Source organism: Sus scrofa, chromosome 9 (assembly GCF_000003025.6).
Source record: "Sus scrofa isolate TJ Tabasco breed Duroc chromosome 9, Sscrofa11.1, whole genome shotgun sequence".
In the NCBI taxonomy this organism is placed as follows: domain Eukaryota; kingdom Metazoa; phylum Chordata; class Mammalia; order Artiodactyla; family Suidae; genus Sus; species Sus scrofa.
Window position 1 is genome coordinate 135181744 of NC_010451.4, and position 13012 is coordinate 135194755.

The following is a 13012-nucleotide window of genomic DNA, read 5'->3' on the forward strand; positions in this document are numbered from 1 at the left end:
GACATGCTAAATCTTGCCTATGTGTAGAACCCAAGGTTCTGTAGATAGGAAAACTTTTACAGGGGGTTCATGTGCACACCAAAGTTTAAGAGCCGTTCCACAGCATCTGGACCTGGGATTCATCAGTCCTAGGGAAACTTTTTAAGGTCAGCTATGAATGGACACGGGAGAAAGACAGTGGGGTGGACCCTTAAGAGAATCAGTCCCTTGCTCGTCTTGGGTTTTATAGTACCTTTGCTCCCCTGAAAAGTCTCAAGTATGTGCTAGCACAGAGAGACAGCGATGATGTACGCTCCGAGGGCGGGTTTAATTTTAGACCCATGGCGTCTGGCACAGTATCCTTCATGACAGGTGCTAGATAGGTAGGTGTTCATTTAATGAATAAAGAAATGAATGAATAAGAACGGACATAAGTACCATTAATGCTAAGAAAGCTGAGCTTGAAATGAGAAGACCTGGGCTATATCTGGTTCCTGCCATATAAAAGCAGTTTGAATTTGTAACTCAAAAGAATCCTGAAATGTTCCTTTTCCCATGAAATGGGAATAACGATGTGTACCTCAGAGGGCTGTTGTAGGAGTGAGCTGAGATTATAGTTGTGAAGGTTATAAACTGCAAAGTGATAAAGCATGTATGCCAGTGTCACCACCAGTGGTGCTAGCTCTACGCTGGCTGTTACATCCTCCTGTTACTACCCCATGGCCTCTCAGTTCCTAATGAAAGACAAGATGGTTTTGCATTCTGCTCCACCTAGAATGCCCTTCCTTGCATAGTGGTTGTGGATGTATCTCTGTGCAGGGCTGGATTTGAGCAAGGTTCATACTGAATTATTTTTTTGTTAAAATTTTTTTTTTCTTTTTACCCCTGCACCTGTGGCATATGGAAGTTCCCAGGCTAGGGGTCGAATTGGAGCTGCACTTTGCGGCAACACCAGATCCTTAACTCACTGAACGAGGTCAGGGATGGAACCCATATTCTCACGGGTACTAGTTGGGTTTGTAACCCCCTGAGCCACAACAGGAACTCCCATACTGAATTCTTAATAGTGAAGCTTTCTCTTTCCAGATGGGGTTTTTCTCCCAGGAAATGTTTTCAATGTTCCATGGTTCAAAGTAGCCACTCTCTGTTGTACAAATAACAATACACTAAATTAAGCCTGTATTTTTTTCTCCTCTCAGATCTCAGCTAGGGGGAGAAAAACAGCATTCCTGCAGTTGATCCATCCTATGTCTATTCTATGCCAGACAGTGTGTTACAAAACAGGATTACAGAGTTCGAGGAGTTTAGAAAGTCCTTCCCCCGTTAGGGCAGTAATAACCAAGACAGGTCAAAAGCCTGTCTCCACAATTCTGAAATCTTAAAAAAGTCTGAAAATCAAAGCTTTTCTAATGGCTGGTGTCACACCTCATTCTGCAGAGGTCTCAGTGTTGAGTCTGCTGCTCCCGGCCTCAGGCCCATCCTGAGGTTTCCCTGCATGAGTGTTGGGGAGCTGATGATGGGCTGCCCCAGGGCCCACGCATGGAGGGACAGGAAAATGTATGTGACATACACGCCAGGTTACCTTCCTAAAGTCTGAAGCACAAGGCCTCAAGGATTTCCAAAGTGGACTGTAGTTCCTGGGTTAGTAGAGGTTAGTAACTTGTCCAGACGAGGACTTGCATTCTAAGTGGGGATTTGTCATAAGCCCGAGCTGCTCCTTTGCATTTTAAAAAGAAACCCCTGGAGAGTCCACTGTGGCTCAGCTGACTAAGAATCCGACATTGTTTCTGTGAGGATGCAGGTTCAATCCCTGGCCTCACTCAGTGGGTTAAGAAGCTGGTGTGGCCCGCAAGCTGCAGCCTTAGTCACAGATACGGCTTGGATCCCATGTGGCTGTGGCTGTGGCTGTGGCTGTGGCTGTGGCGGAGGCTGGCAGCTGCAGCTCTGATTTGGGGACCTTGCATATGCTGTGGGTGCGGCTGTAAAAAAAATAAAATAAGAAAAAAGAAAAAGGAAAAAACACCTAGAGGGAAAGTACACCATCTAAAATAATGTGTTTCTAGCAGTGGGAAATAGCATTGGTTAAGGAGCACTGCAGTTGCTTTCTAGAACAAGGAATCCTGACAGTCGTCTTTAAATCATAAAGGGGTGTTTTCAAACCGTCTCGCAATTTGGACAACCTCTGTAGTCAGAGGTTCTGAGATGTGATAAGGAACTGAATCCTAAGATTCTTCCTGCATAAATAGCAAATTTATCTTTAATGGTCATGCATATAGGCTTGTTGAGTAAAATTTAACTTAAAATGCATTGTTTTTGGTGCAAGAAGCAGACTTTAAGCTAAATGTGCGCATTGTAGATTTCTACAACATTTTCAAATAGCCACATTAATTTAAGGGAAATTACATAGTCTCGTAGATATTTCATTTATGGTTTACTATCAACAAATTTGAGTATTGTCTAAAATTTGCTAAGTTGCATTTGTCTTAAATTTATTTTTCTGATACTGAATCCGTTTTATTAATATTGTAGGCTCTTAAATTCTACCAAGGAACTTCTAATGGTGGAAAAGAAGTTGCAGCCCCTTGAGGATGAGCAGATAAACCTTCTTCTATCTTTTATGGAATTTTTGGAGAAATTATTAGTGCCTAATCCTTTTGACTCATCCAGTGTTCCCAAATTCCATACCCTCCTGTCTCTCCCTGAGAGTATTCTAAATATAAGTTATCTGTGGATAGATCATTTAACACGCTTAGAGAGTGATACAGCTGGTGTTGATACTCAGAAACTTTTGGAATCTGGCAAAGAGATGATTGAAAAAGTACAAACTCTTGAAAACCTCTGGAGAAAGAAGGAATCGAGGAATAGCTTGAGATTTCTGGAATTATTACTTTATGAAATGCATCCCAAGTTACTAGAATTGTGGATATATGACATTTCAGCAAGAGAAAGAGCTAAACTGGAAGTCTTGTCTACGCTTTTAAATTTTTCTGATCCAGAAGACGAGAGGATTCTTAGCAAAAGCTTTAGCTTTTCCCAGTTGTTCCATTCAGATGGGCGTCAATCGCCAGCCAGGAAGATGGATTTTGTTCACTTAAGTGAAATTGTAATAAACAGTCTCCATGAACTTGGACTTCTGAGGCAGGAACAGGTCTCAGACGCTGTGGGCACAGTCCATGCTCTGAGGAACGCGTCTAAACTTTTCTCAGCCCTTTCTGAACCTCAAAAAAAAGACATTGGTAAAATTCTGACTCATGTATATCTCCATGTCTTCCAGGACAAGGACTCAGCTTTATTTCTGCAGATTTACTCTTCATTTTACCAATACGTCTATACATTTTTGAGCATTCAGAGTAGAGAGTCCTTGCTCCCTTTCCTCACACAAATCTCAGAACACATTTTGGATATCACAAGGCAATTTAATTTCCAGAACATCAGTAAGGCATTTGCATTTTTTTATGAGACAACAGAGGTTCTTGGGGGAATTTCTCAAGTGCCTTACTGTCAGCAGCTGCTTTCAATTTTTAACTTTTTGGAGCTTCAAGCCCAATCCCTGATGTCTAAAGAGGCCCCAGAAATGCAAGGGATCCACGCTACTCTGACAGGCCTCAAACAGCTCTTCGCGACGGATGCAGATTTTCGTAATTCTGTATTTCAGTATGTGAGCCAGCTCCTCCATGGCTCAGGAGAAGCCCTGCTGGGTAATGAATGCTTCGTTTTGAATAACAAAAGCCTTCCTTCTGTGCATTACTCCGTAGAGAAGGGGTCTGCTTCCCGTCTTCCCTGGGCACAGATGCTTTCCAACCTCACAGCAGAGGGCAGCGCGTTCCCTAGGTTTGCGGCGGTTCACTGTACTGTCTCATGGCTGCAAATGTGGACTGGAATCTGCCGAAGCGCATCGCAGGTATTTCGGCTGAACCTGGGTGTTCTCACTTCGCTTCATGTTGGTCTCACTCAGCTTTTGGATGAACTGGAAAGTGCTGTGCCTGTTCCCCAAACCTGCCGCGGACGACTTCCAACCCATCACCCTGCTGGACTCATCTTACACTTGTTTAGAAATGTGACTCAAGCTGATGGCTTTCACAGTTGGGATGATTTTCTAAATCTCAGGGGTCTCTGGGTGGCATTAAGTGATGGATTAGTTAGAGTAAAGTTGCTCAACCTGGACCATGTAGAGAAATCCCTTCTCACCATGGAAACCGCCCTGGCTCAGCTGAAGTCATTTCCTTTACACACAAACGGGAGCAGAGAGTTTTTATCTTCTCTCCTGGACGTTTTCATTGAGTTAAGCAATACCTCAGCCTATATAGATAGAAATGTACCTTTGAGGAATCACTTTCTTTCCAAGGACCTTACAGATTATGAAGTGAGGTTTGCAGATGTCCTTGCCAACCTCAGAGAAACAATATCATTTCTTAAAAATGTGTCCCATGACCAAGATTTATTGTCCTGTGCTGACATTTTCCAAAATGTTACTGAGTTTATTTTGGAAGGTGGCCTCTTCTATGCCAATACCTCACAGAGGGCATTTCACATTCTGGCCATGTTAAATTCCACATTTTCTTCTGCAGACACAGTTAGCAGGCTGAAAGGATGCAGCCGGTGGATAGACATCATCACCCATCTGTGTAGGATGTTGTCTAACTCCAGTTTTTCACAAGGCCGCCTTCAGGGTGTCGTGAGGCGTTTCAGAGATGCGGAGGACAAAATGAACTCGGCTTTGAAGCTTGTGACTTGGGTGTTGAATGTAATGATGGAGCCTGATTGTTCACTGAATACATCGAATATGAATTGTGTGAATAGTTACTTAAAAAACATGACTGACTTTCTCAATGTTATACTCACTGCAGTCTTGGAAAAAGAAGAGGTACCAAAATTTGAGATTTTATTAACCGTTTTAAATGATTCCACAAACCAAGTAAGGCTGATTATCAGCAACGTAACAAGAGACTTTGATGCTGCACCTCAGTCCAACTGGAAACATTTTACTGAATTAATTCTAAAACCCACAGAAATGTCAGCTGAAATGCCTCTTCTGTTTCAAAATATTTGGCTGCATTTAGTAGCTCTGGGGAAGAAAATTCAAACACTCGCGAAAGCGAGTTCCCCTCCCACCCTGAAAAATAACACCTCTTCTGAAACTGAAAAAATTTTAAATGCATTTGCGACCAGTCCAAAGGAAAAGGAAATGCATGGGTTAGGCGATTCGTTTTATCAGTTAGCTAGTTACCTTGCCTTCAATTTATCTCATGATCCTCAAAGTTCTCCCCAAATAACTTCACCGGAAATAATAACAAAAGCTGTGGGTCTCAGTATTCAACTGATGAGGGATGCATTCAATTTCCTAAGGCCCTCAGTTTATCACAACATCCCACAAGAGCCCGAGAAGTTGCAAGTTTTGAAGACAGTAACTTCTCTGATGCACACTCTCAAGAACGCAGACATACACCTGCTAGCAGAGCAGCTTGGACAGGTTGGTGAAGGCCTGATGAATTTCTTTAGGAATATCAGTAGGTTAGGATCTGGCACCTTGGGAGTCAGCTTCTTCGTTGACTTGATGGAAAAATTTGTCGACAGCTCCCATTCTTGGAATGTCAACCATCTGCTGAGGCTCTCACGCCTGTTCCCCAGAGGTGACGTTGACACCGTGGTAGATCTGTATTACCTGCTTCCTCATGCCGTGGGGCTCCTGCAGAGAGTGGTCGACAAAAACGTCACGGAAGCCCTCAAGGATGCCTATAACTTCACGCTCCTTCATGGCATAAGCCTTTCAGATGTCACCAAGGAAGACTTTGCCATTGTGATAAAAACTCTTCTGGACACAACTGAATTAATATCAGATAATCCGGAAATTCTTCCAGAGGCCTTAACTTGTCTTCCTGTGTTTTGGTGCTGGAATCGCACGGCTTCTGGATTGCAGCAGCATCCTAAGTCAGAGGCCTGTAATGCCCATGAGCTCACGTCTCTTTTTTACAGCAAAGTGGCCGGGATCCTTGCCCACCTCCACCTGTCTCCCCTCAGTGAAGATTCACCATGTTTAAATGAAACCTCACAGAGGGAGGTAAGTAGGAAAGTGGCCTGTGTCGTTCATGAATTAATGGACTGGATGTCCATTCTTCTAGAGCTGTCTGAAGCCTTCCATGTCAAGACTTCCCTTGTGGAAACTGTGCAAGGATTTTGGTATAAGGCATTACCATTCGTCCTGTCTTCTGGAAATCAAAGCCATGGTAGCATCTCTGAACTTTGTCCTGGTGGTCCCGTTAAGCAAGTTGCTTTGCAAGTCATAGGAAAATTAAAAAATGTCGACTTAACAAAAGTCACATCAGATGAAAACCTTCTTAATAAACTAGCTAGTTTAAACAAGACCCTTAATGTTACTGAAGGGGCAGAAGCACCTGTTCGAAATACTAGTTCCTTAAATCTGGGGAGAATAATCGACTTGCTGTCTAGGGATGAGAACCTAGAAAATAGGACTAATTCCGTAGTCTCCCTGTTTATGACACTTCTGAATGCAAACCTTACAGGCCGTAGTTTGGAAGCACTATCAAGTTTTATTAAAGAGACTGGAGCAACCTACAACTTTGAGGCACTCTGGCTTGAGCTTGAACAAATCATGACAGATCTAACCCATGACTTTAGGATCAGATCCCTGTTTTCTGAGATTAACAAAGAAATGCAAATGATTAATTCAGTGACTCTTCAAAACATCACTCTGCAACTTGCCCCTTTTTTGGAACGCCTGGATTCATCATCATTGAAGATATTAGAAATTATTGAAGATTTTTTATTGGCCATAAAAAACCGGTTCCATAAATATGCAAACAAAGATGACTCCAAAATGATACAAACATTTCTTCTTACAGCTAACCAGAGTTTACCTGATGACACCGCTCTGTGGACTAAAAATATTGCTGCCTTTTTGAGTCACCTCGAAAACATTTCTAGAGAAGATAATTTTGATGTTGCCCTTCTTACTCATCTGCTAAACCAAGAGCAGCCAACTAATTTCTCAGTTGTTCAGCTGCTTTTGGAAAGCTTCCTAATTAATTCAATCAATAACTTAGTTGAGAGCTCTCAAGAAGCAGTCTTGAATGTAAGTGATGCTGACCTTCAAATAATGAATTTCATTAACCTCCCCTTGAACCACACTCAGTCGGAAGATGGTGAGAGAACCCCTCTCCCTCCGAGAAGCCTAGTGGATTTCATGGAGCAGCTTTGGAAAACATTCTTCTCCTTTTTAGTCAAGGCACATTCTGGAAACAGAGTATCTCTCCTGCTAAAAGACCTCCGCAGAAACATCATAGCAGAGATGAGGTGAGTCTACTTTGCTTTGAACAGAACCTGTAGTTGTTACACATTACAATCCATTTTTTCTCTGCAGTATATAAATGTCAGTGACAGCCCCGTGCCAACCCCTTTGGATTTTTTTTTTTTGCCTTTTTGCCGTTTTCTTGGGCCGCTCCCAGGTTAGGGGTCAAGTTGGAGCTGTAGCCGCCGGCCTACACCAGAGCCACAGCAACGCAGGATCCAAGCCGCGTCTGCAACCTTCACCATAGCTCACGGCAACGCTGGATCCTTAACCCACTGAGCAAGGCCAGGGATGGAACCCGCAACCTCATGGTTCCTAGTCGGATTCGTTAACCACTGAGCCACGACAGGAACTCACTCCCCTTTGGATGATTTTTGAAAAGATTTTTGTCTAAATGAACATTTTATTAAAATCTAGTAAGATAATTTTGATGATTGCCATCTAACTAGTAAACATGTATTGAAGCCTTGTCCCTGGCAATTAATCTCTTTATTATGTTTTCTTATAATTTTGTTATGAAAGTGATTATTAAATTCTATTTTATATGGAACTGAAAAATTGTTATTATATATGTATTTCGATATATATCATGGTCATTAAAAACAAAATTATGGTCACACCCACGGCATGTGGAAGTTCCTGCGCCAGGGATTGAATCCGAGCTGCAGCTGTGACCTATGACTGCAGCAACGACGGATTCTTAACCCTCTGTGCCGCAGCAGGATCTCCTCCTGGCCATATTTGGGATTAATTTATTAACTGCCTAATCACAAATGAAGGGCTTAAACATTTTTTCATTCCGGTTAACCTATTGTGATATTTATATTTGGAATGGATGAAAATTCAAAATTTTACCACAGGTCGTCACATTATGTTCTTTCTTATATCATTTTTTCATCTCTTTTGAAGCTTGTCAGTAGAAAAGGTTAGAGGGGAATTCTAGATCACTCTATGATGTCTGTATCAGTCAGGTCTCAACCATAGAAGTAGAATCAGAACAAAGATTTTGCATAAGGAATCGGCTTTTGCAATTTGGGGGTTGGCTAGACCAAGTCCAAAGCCATCAGGGCAGGCTATGAGGCAAGTTCCCTCAAGAGTAAGCTGAGCCTTCGGGCAGGTTGCTGCAGGCCTGAGCGGCAGGTTGCTGTCCACAAGTAGCGGTCAGGAGGGCAGTGGGGAAGGGGCGCCGTCGGGGAGGTATCGAGCTGCACGTCCAGAGGGGTTGCTGGGGCAGGGAGGTCCTGAGCCGTCCACAGAGACCTTCCGACTGATAAAGTCAGGCTTCCCCAGGGTAGCAGCCTTCTTTCGCAGAGGCCTAAAGCTGACTGGGGGCTTTAGTCATGTGATAAATCTCTTCCAGCCACACCTAGGTTAGTGCTTATGCTGCCGCAAAATGGCCATCCCCCACCCATGAGGGAATCACCTGCGTAGCCACCCGGTTCAGAACCATACGGGAAAGGGACTCTGGGCTGTCCCTCAGCCTGGCCCCGCCGACACATCACAGAGCCACTGACTGTCCAGGTGGCTTGCTAGGCCTCTGAACCCTCAGAGGGACGCCACCTCTTACACTGAGCATCACTGTGCAGACAGTTCACGTTGCTTCCCTTTCTAAAGGCAAAGTATGTGGCTGATGAAGTTGTCTGGCTCGAGGCGTCGCAGTGGAAGGGTAAAGGAAACCCATCCAGTCTCTTCTTTACTTGGCGACAGAATGTTAATTTTCATCTGGAACGTGCTGCAGCATGGCAGTGTTTTTGTCAGTGTCCCCTCCCATGACGCCACTATGAAGCACACAGGAAAATCGCCGTGGCAGCCTCTCGAACAACTGCAAGACCCCACCGAGGAGTGAATCAGTATCAATAAATTCATACTACGGCACCACCTAACCCGGGGCTGGTTGAATCTGTGGATGCAGAACCACAGACACGGAAGCTGGCCGCAAAGTCAGACGCGGGTTTTTGCTCACACACAGGGTCGGCGCCCATAACCTCATCTGGTTGTCCAGGGGTCAACTGGGTATGTTTTCACTCTTTCATTGCTAACCATGAACTTAAGGAAATACATAGTTAGTATTGTTCCAAAGGAGAAACTTCTAGAACTTTTGAAACTGGATCCTTTTCTTACCTCCACGAAAACAGACAGATGGGTGCCCCTTCTTTCAGCTTTAAAGGAGAGTGTGTACCATCTCACTGAAAGCTCATTTACATTAGACGACGGAGAATTTTGTTCCGCTGAAGTTCGTGAGAGAGTCTTCACCGCTCGTCTAGGGAAACCTCAGCGAAGAACAAGATGGACAGTGGTCTGGAGTTTCTGAGGGTGGTGAACCAGCTGCCTGCCCGTATGAACAGTTCTGAGGACCTTTCCAAACTCAACCAAGATCTTAGGTCAGCTCTTCCCCATGAGAGAGACCTTTATGGACATAGCACGTCTCATGGACATGCTTCTGACCTCCCAATTAAGGACTTCTGTGCCTTGTATCCTTTGCTCCAAGAAGTTATACTTGCCACTCTAGCCAGTCTGCCTGCCTTAATCACTTCATTCCCTCTTAAGGGACAGAGCAACGTTAGAAACTACCAAGGGATTCCTCGGCGTTATCCCAGGAGGTGGTGGAGAGAGTCCTGTCTTGGATGCCCTTTTGGAAATGTCTAACCCTTTGGCCATGCTGGGGAGGGCTGATGCTGACATGAGGGGTCTTGCCACATGGGTCCACTCCAGGGTGACACTTCTTAAGCTAGCCAAGAACATTTCAGGAAAGGCGGCCACTGTTTTTAAAACAGGGCCAGGGATTGAACCCGCATCCTTATGGATACTAGTTGGATTTGTTAACCGCTAAACCACGACAAGAACTCCTAGAATACTCCTTTGTTTTTACATCTGGCTTCCCTAGAGGATTTTGTATAATTCCACCTTACTTTCAAAAGTATCCAGTGGTTTCAGACTCTTTTAATCTACAATTAACTGCTGTGACCATAAGGAAACCAGCATCCATCTCCTCAAGCATGCCAGCAACCCCGATGCTGAGTGGTCTCATGAGTGGTCCAGGAGAGCTTTTAATCTCTAAACTGGCTTGCGTTTTGATAGTTAGAAAGCACCGGCATGCTGAAGTTTCCAAATTAACGCATGCTCAATGCATTATTTAAGGACTGCCTGTACTCTCGCAACAACCGAAACACAAGAACCCAGTAAAAGAAAATTCACGCTGGCTGCGGGAGGTGGCCCTGCTGAGCCCACCGGTGTGTCTGAGCAGGATTGCTCTGTCGCTGATCTGTGGTCACGTCAGTGCCACAGCAGAAAGAAAAGTTAAACATTTTTTTCAGGAAGTTTCATGCTCCCTCTGAAGAAAGCAAATTTAGACTAGTACGCTGTTGAAAATATCGAATTGCATATAGAAAAATGCAGCTACTGGGGTTCCCGCTGTGGCGCAACGGGATTGGCGGTGTCTTAGTGCTGGGACACAGGTTTGATCCCGGCCTGGCACCCTGGGTTAGGTAAGCATCCAGGATTGCCGCAGCTGTGGCTTAGGTCTCCACGGTGGCTTTGATCTGATCCCTGGCCCTGAAACGCCATATGCCTCAGGGTGGCCAAAAATGAAAAAAAAAAGAGGAGACTTTTCTGTGGTCCCTGGATGCTGTGCTTTGGGCTGTCCACATGTCTTGGCACCTTCTTCATCTGCCCTGGCAAAGTGAGCACAGGCCTGGATGACGCAATTAGCCGAGATTTCCATAGGGACGGCGCGTGAGAAACCAGGAGGCCTGTATCTTTTTTTTTTTCTTAAATGATTTCTATTTTTTCCATTATAGTTGATTTACAGTGTTCTGTCAATTTCTGCTGTACAGCAAAGTGACCTAGTCACACATAAGTATATGCATTCTTTTTCTCACATTACCCTCCATTGTGTTCCATCGAAAGTGATTAGATATAGTTCCCAGTGCTATGCAGAATCTCACTGCTTATCCATTCCAAAGGCAATAGTTTGCATCTATTAACTCCACGCTCCCTGTCCATCCCACTCCGTCTTCCTCCCCCTTGGCAACCACAAGTCTGTTCTCCAAGTCCATGAGTTTCTTTCCTGTGGAAAGGTTTATTTGTGCCTTATATTAGATTCCAGATATAAGTGATATCATATGGTATTTGTCTTTCTCTTTCTGACTTACTTCACTCAGTACTAGGGTCTCTAGTTCCATCCATGTTGCTGCAAATGGCATTCTTTTGTTCTTTTTTATGGCTGAGTAGTATTCCATTGCATGTATGTACCACATCTTCCTAATCCATTCATCTGTCGATGGACATTTAGGTTGTTTCCATGTCTTGGCTATTGTGAATAGTGCTGCAATGAATATATGGGTGCATGTGTCTTTTTCAAGGAAAGTTTTGTCTGGATAGATGCCCAAGAGTGGGATTGCTGGGTCATATGTTAGTTCTCTGTATAATTTTCTAAGGTACCTCCATACTGATCTCCATAGTGGTTGTACCAGTTTACATTCCCACCAACTGGGCAGGAGGGTTCCCTTTTCTCCACACCCTCTCCAGCATTTGCTATTTGTGGACTTATTAATAATGGCCATTCTGACTGGTGTGAGGTGGTATGTTTTGATTTGCATTCCTCTAATAATCAGGGATGTTGAGCATTTTTTCATGTGCTTCTTGGCCATCTCTATATCTTCCTTGGAAAAATGTCTATTCAGGTCTTTTGCCCATTTTTCCATTGGGTTGTTGATTTTTTTTTTTTTGATGTTGAATTATCTAAGTTGTTTGTATATTTTAGAGATTAAGCCCTTGTCAGTTGCATCATTTGAAACTATTTTCTTCCATTCTGTAAGTTGTCTTTTTTTTTTTTTATGATTTCCTTTGCTGTGCAAAAGCTTGTCAGTTTGCTTAGTTCCCATTGGTTTATTTCTGCTTTTATTTCTTTTGCCTTTGAGACTGACCTAAGAAAACATTTGTAAGGTTGATGTCAGAGAATGTTGTGCCTGTGTTCTGTCCTAGGAGTTTGATGGTGTCTTACGTTTAAGTCTTTACACCATTTTGAGTTTATTTTTGTGTATGGTATGAGGAGATCTTCCAGTTTCATTGATTTACATGCGGCTTTTTTTTTTTTTTTCAATCAATCTCCAGGTCTTATCAAGGATATTTCTTTTCAGGGCATCTCCTTGGGCTGCAGGACCCTCAATGAGTTAATGGGGCCCACAGTAAAAAGAAAAATAAATTGAAACTTTCTTCTTTTAGAAGTGCTTCGCAGACACCATGATTTACCTGCTCAGTTGTGTCCGATGTTTAGGATGGTCTTGAGTTTTGTACAGAGCATATACACTCATCAGAGAGTAGAACAAAAGTCACGTGCGGTTAGAAAGATATGAGTTAAAGCTGTGAGTTACTTTAACTCCGTGGCGTTATGACATCGCTCGGAAGAAGGGTCAAATTCTGAGCAACTGGGCAGCTCATTAAAAAGGTGGTCAAGAGGCTTTTCCCCCGCATCTTCCAAGCAGACTCCCTAAGGACCCACAGCACATATGCGCACATGTAAACACACATACGCATTACGACACCCTAGGAGTCTGCTTCAAGATCAGATCTTACTTACGTACTAATCTACTGGTAAGAGCGGATTCTCATCGCTGCCTGGAGACCACGGGAATCTTCACCTTGCTTTGTCCTTCTGTCCTGATCATGTACCTTTGTGTTTGAAGAGAACAGGTCAAGGAAAAAAAGGGAGAGAGCACCTATCAGGTT

At 43.6% G+C, this 13012-nt stretch overlaps 1 protein-coding gene and 1 pseudogene across 10 annotated transcripts in view; both read left to right on the plus strand.

The window, feature by feature from the left end:
• Window positions 1-13012, plus strand: part of LOC100514786 (ATP-binding cassette sub-family A member 13) — a 348431-nt gene that overhangs the window by 77697 nt on the left and 257722 nt on the right. For all 10 annotated transcript variants that reach the window (XM_021063898.1, XM_021063900.1, XM_021063901.1 and 7 more), the window contains one exon: window positions 2509-7290. In XM_021063898.1, coding sequence (XP_020919557.1) covers window positions 2509-7290 — 4782 coding nt within the window. The remainder of the gene's footprint in view (window positions 1-2508; window positions 7291-13012) is intronic.
• LOC110255547 lies at window positions 9095-11079 on the plus strand (annotated as a pseudogene).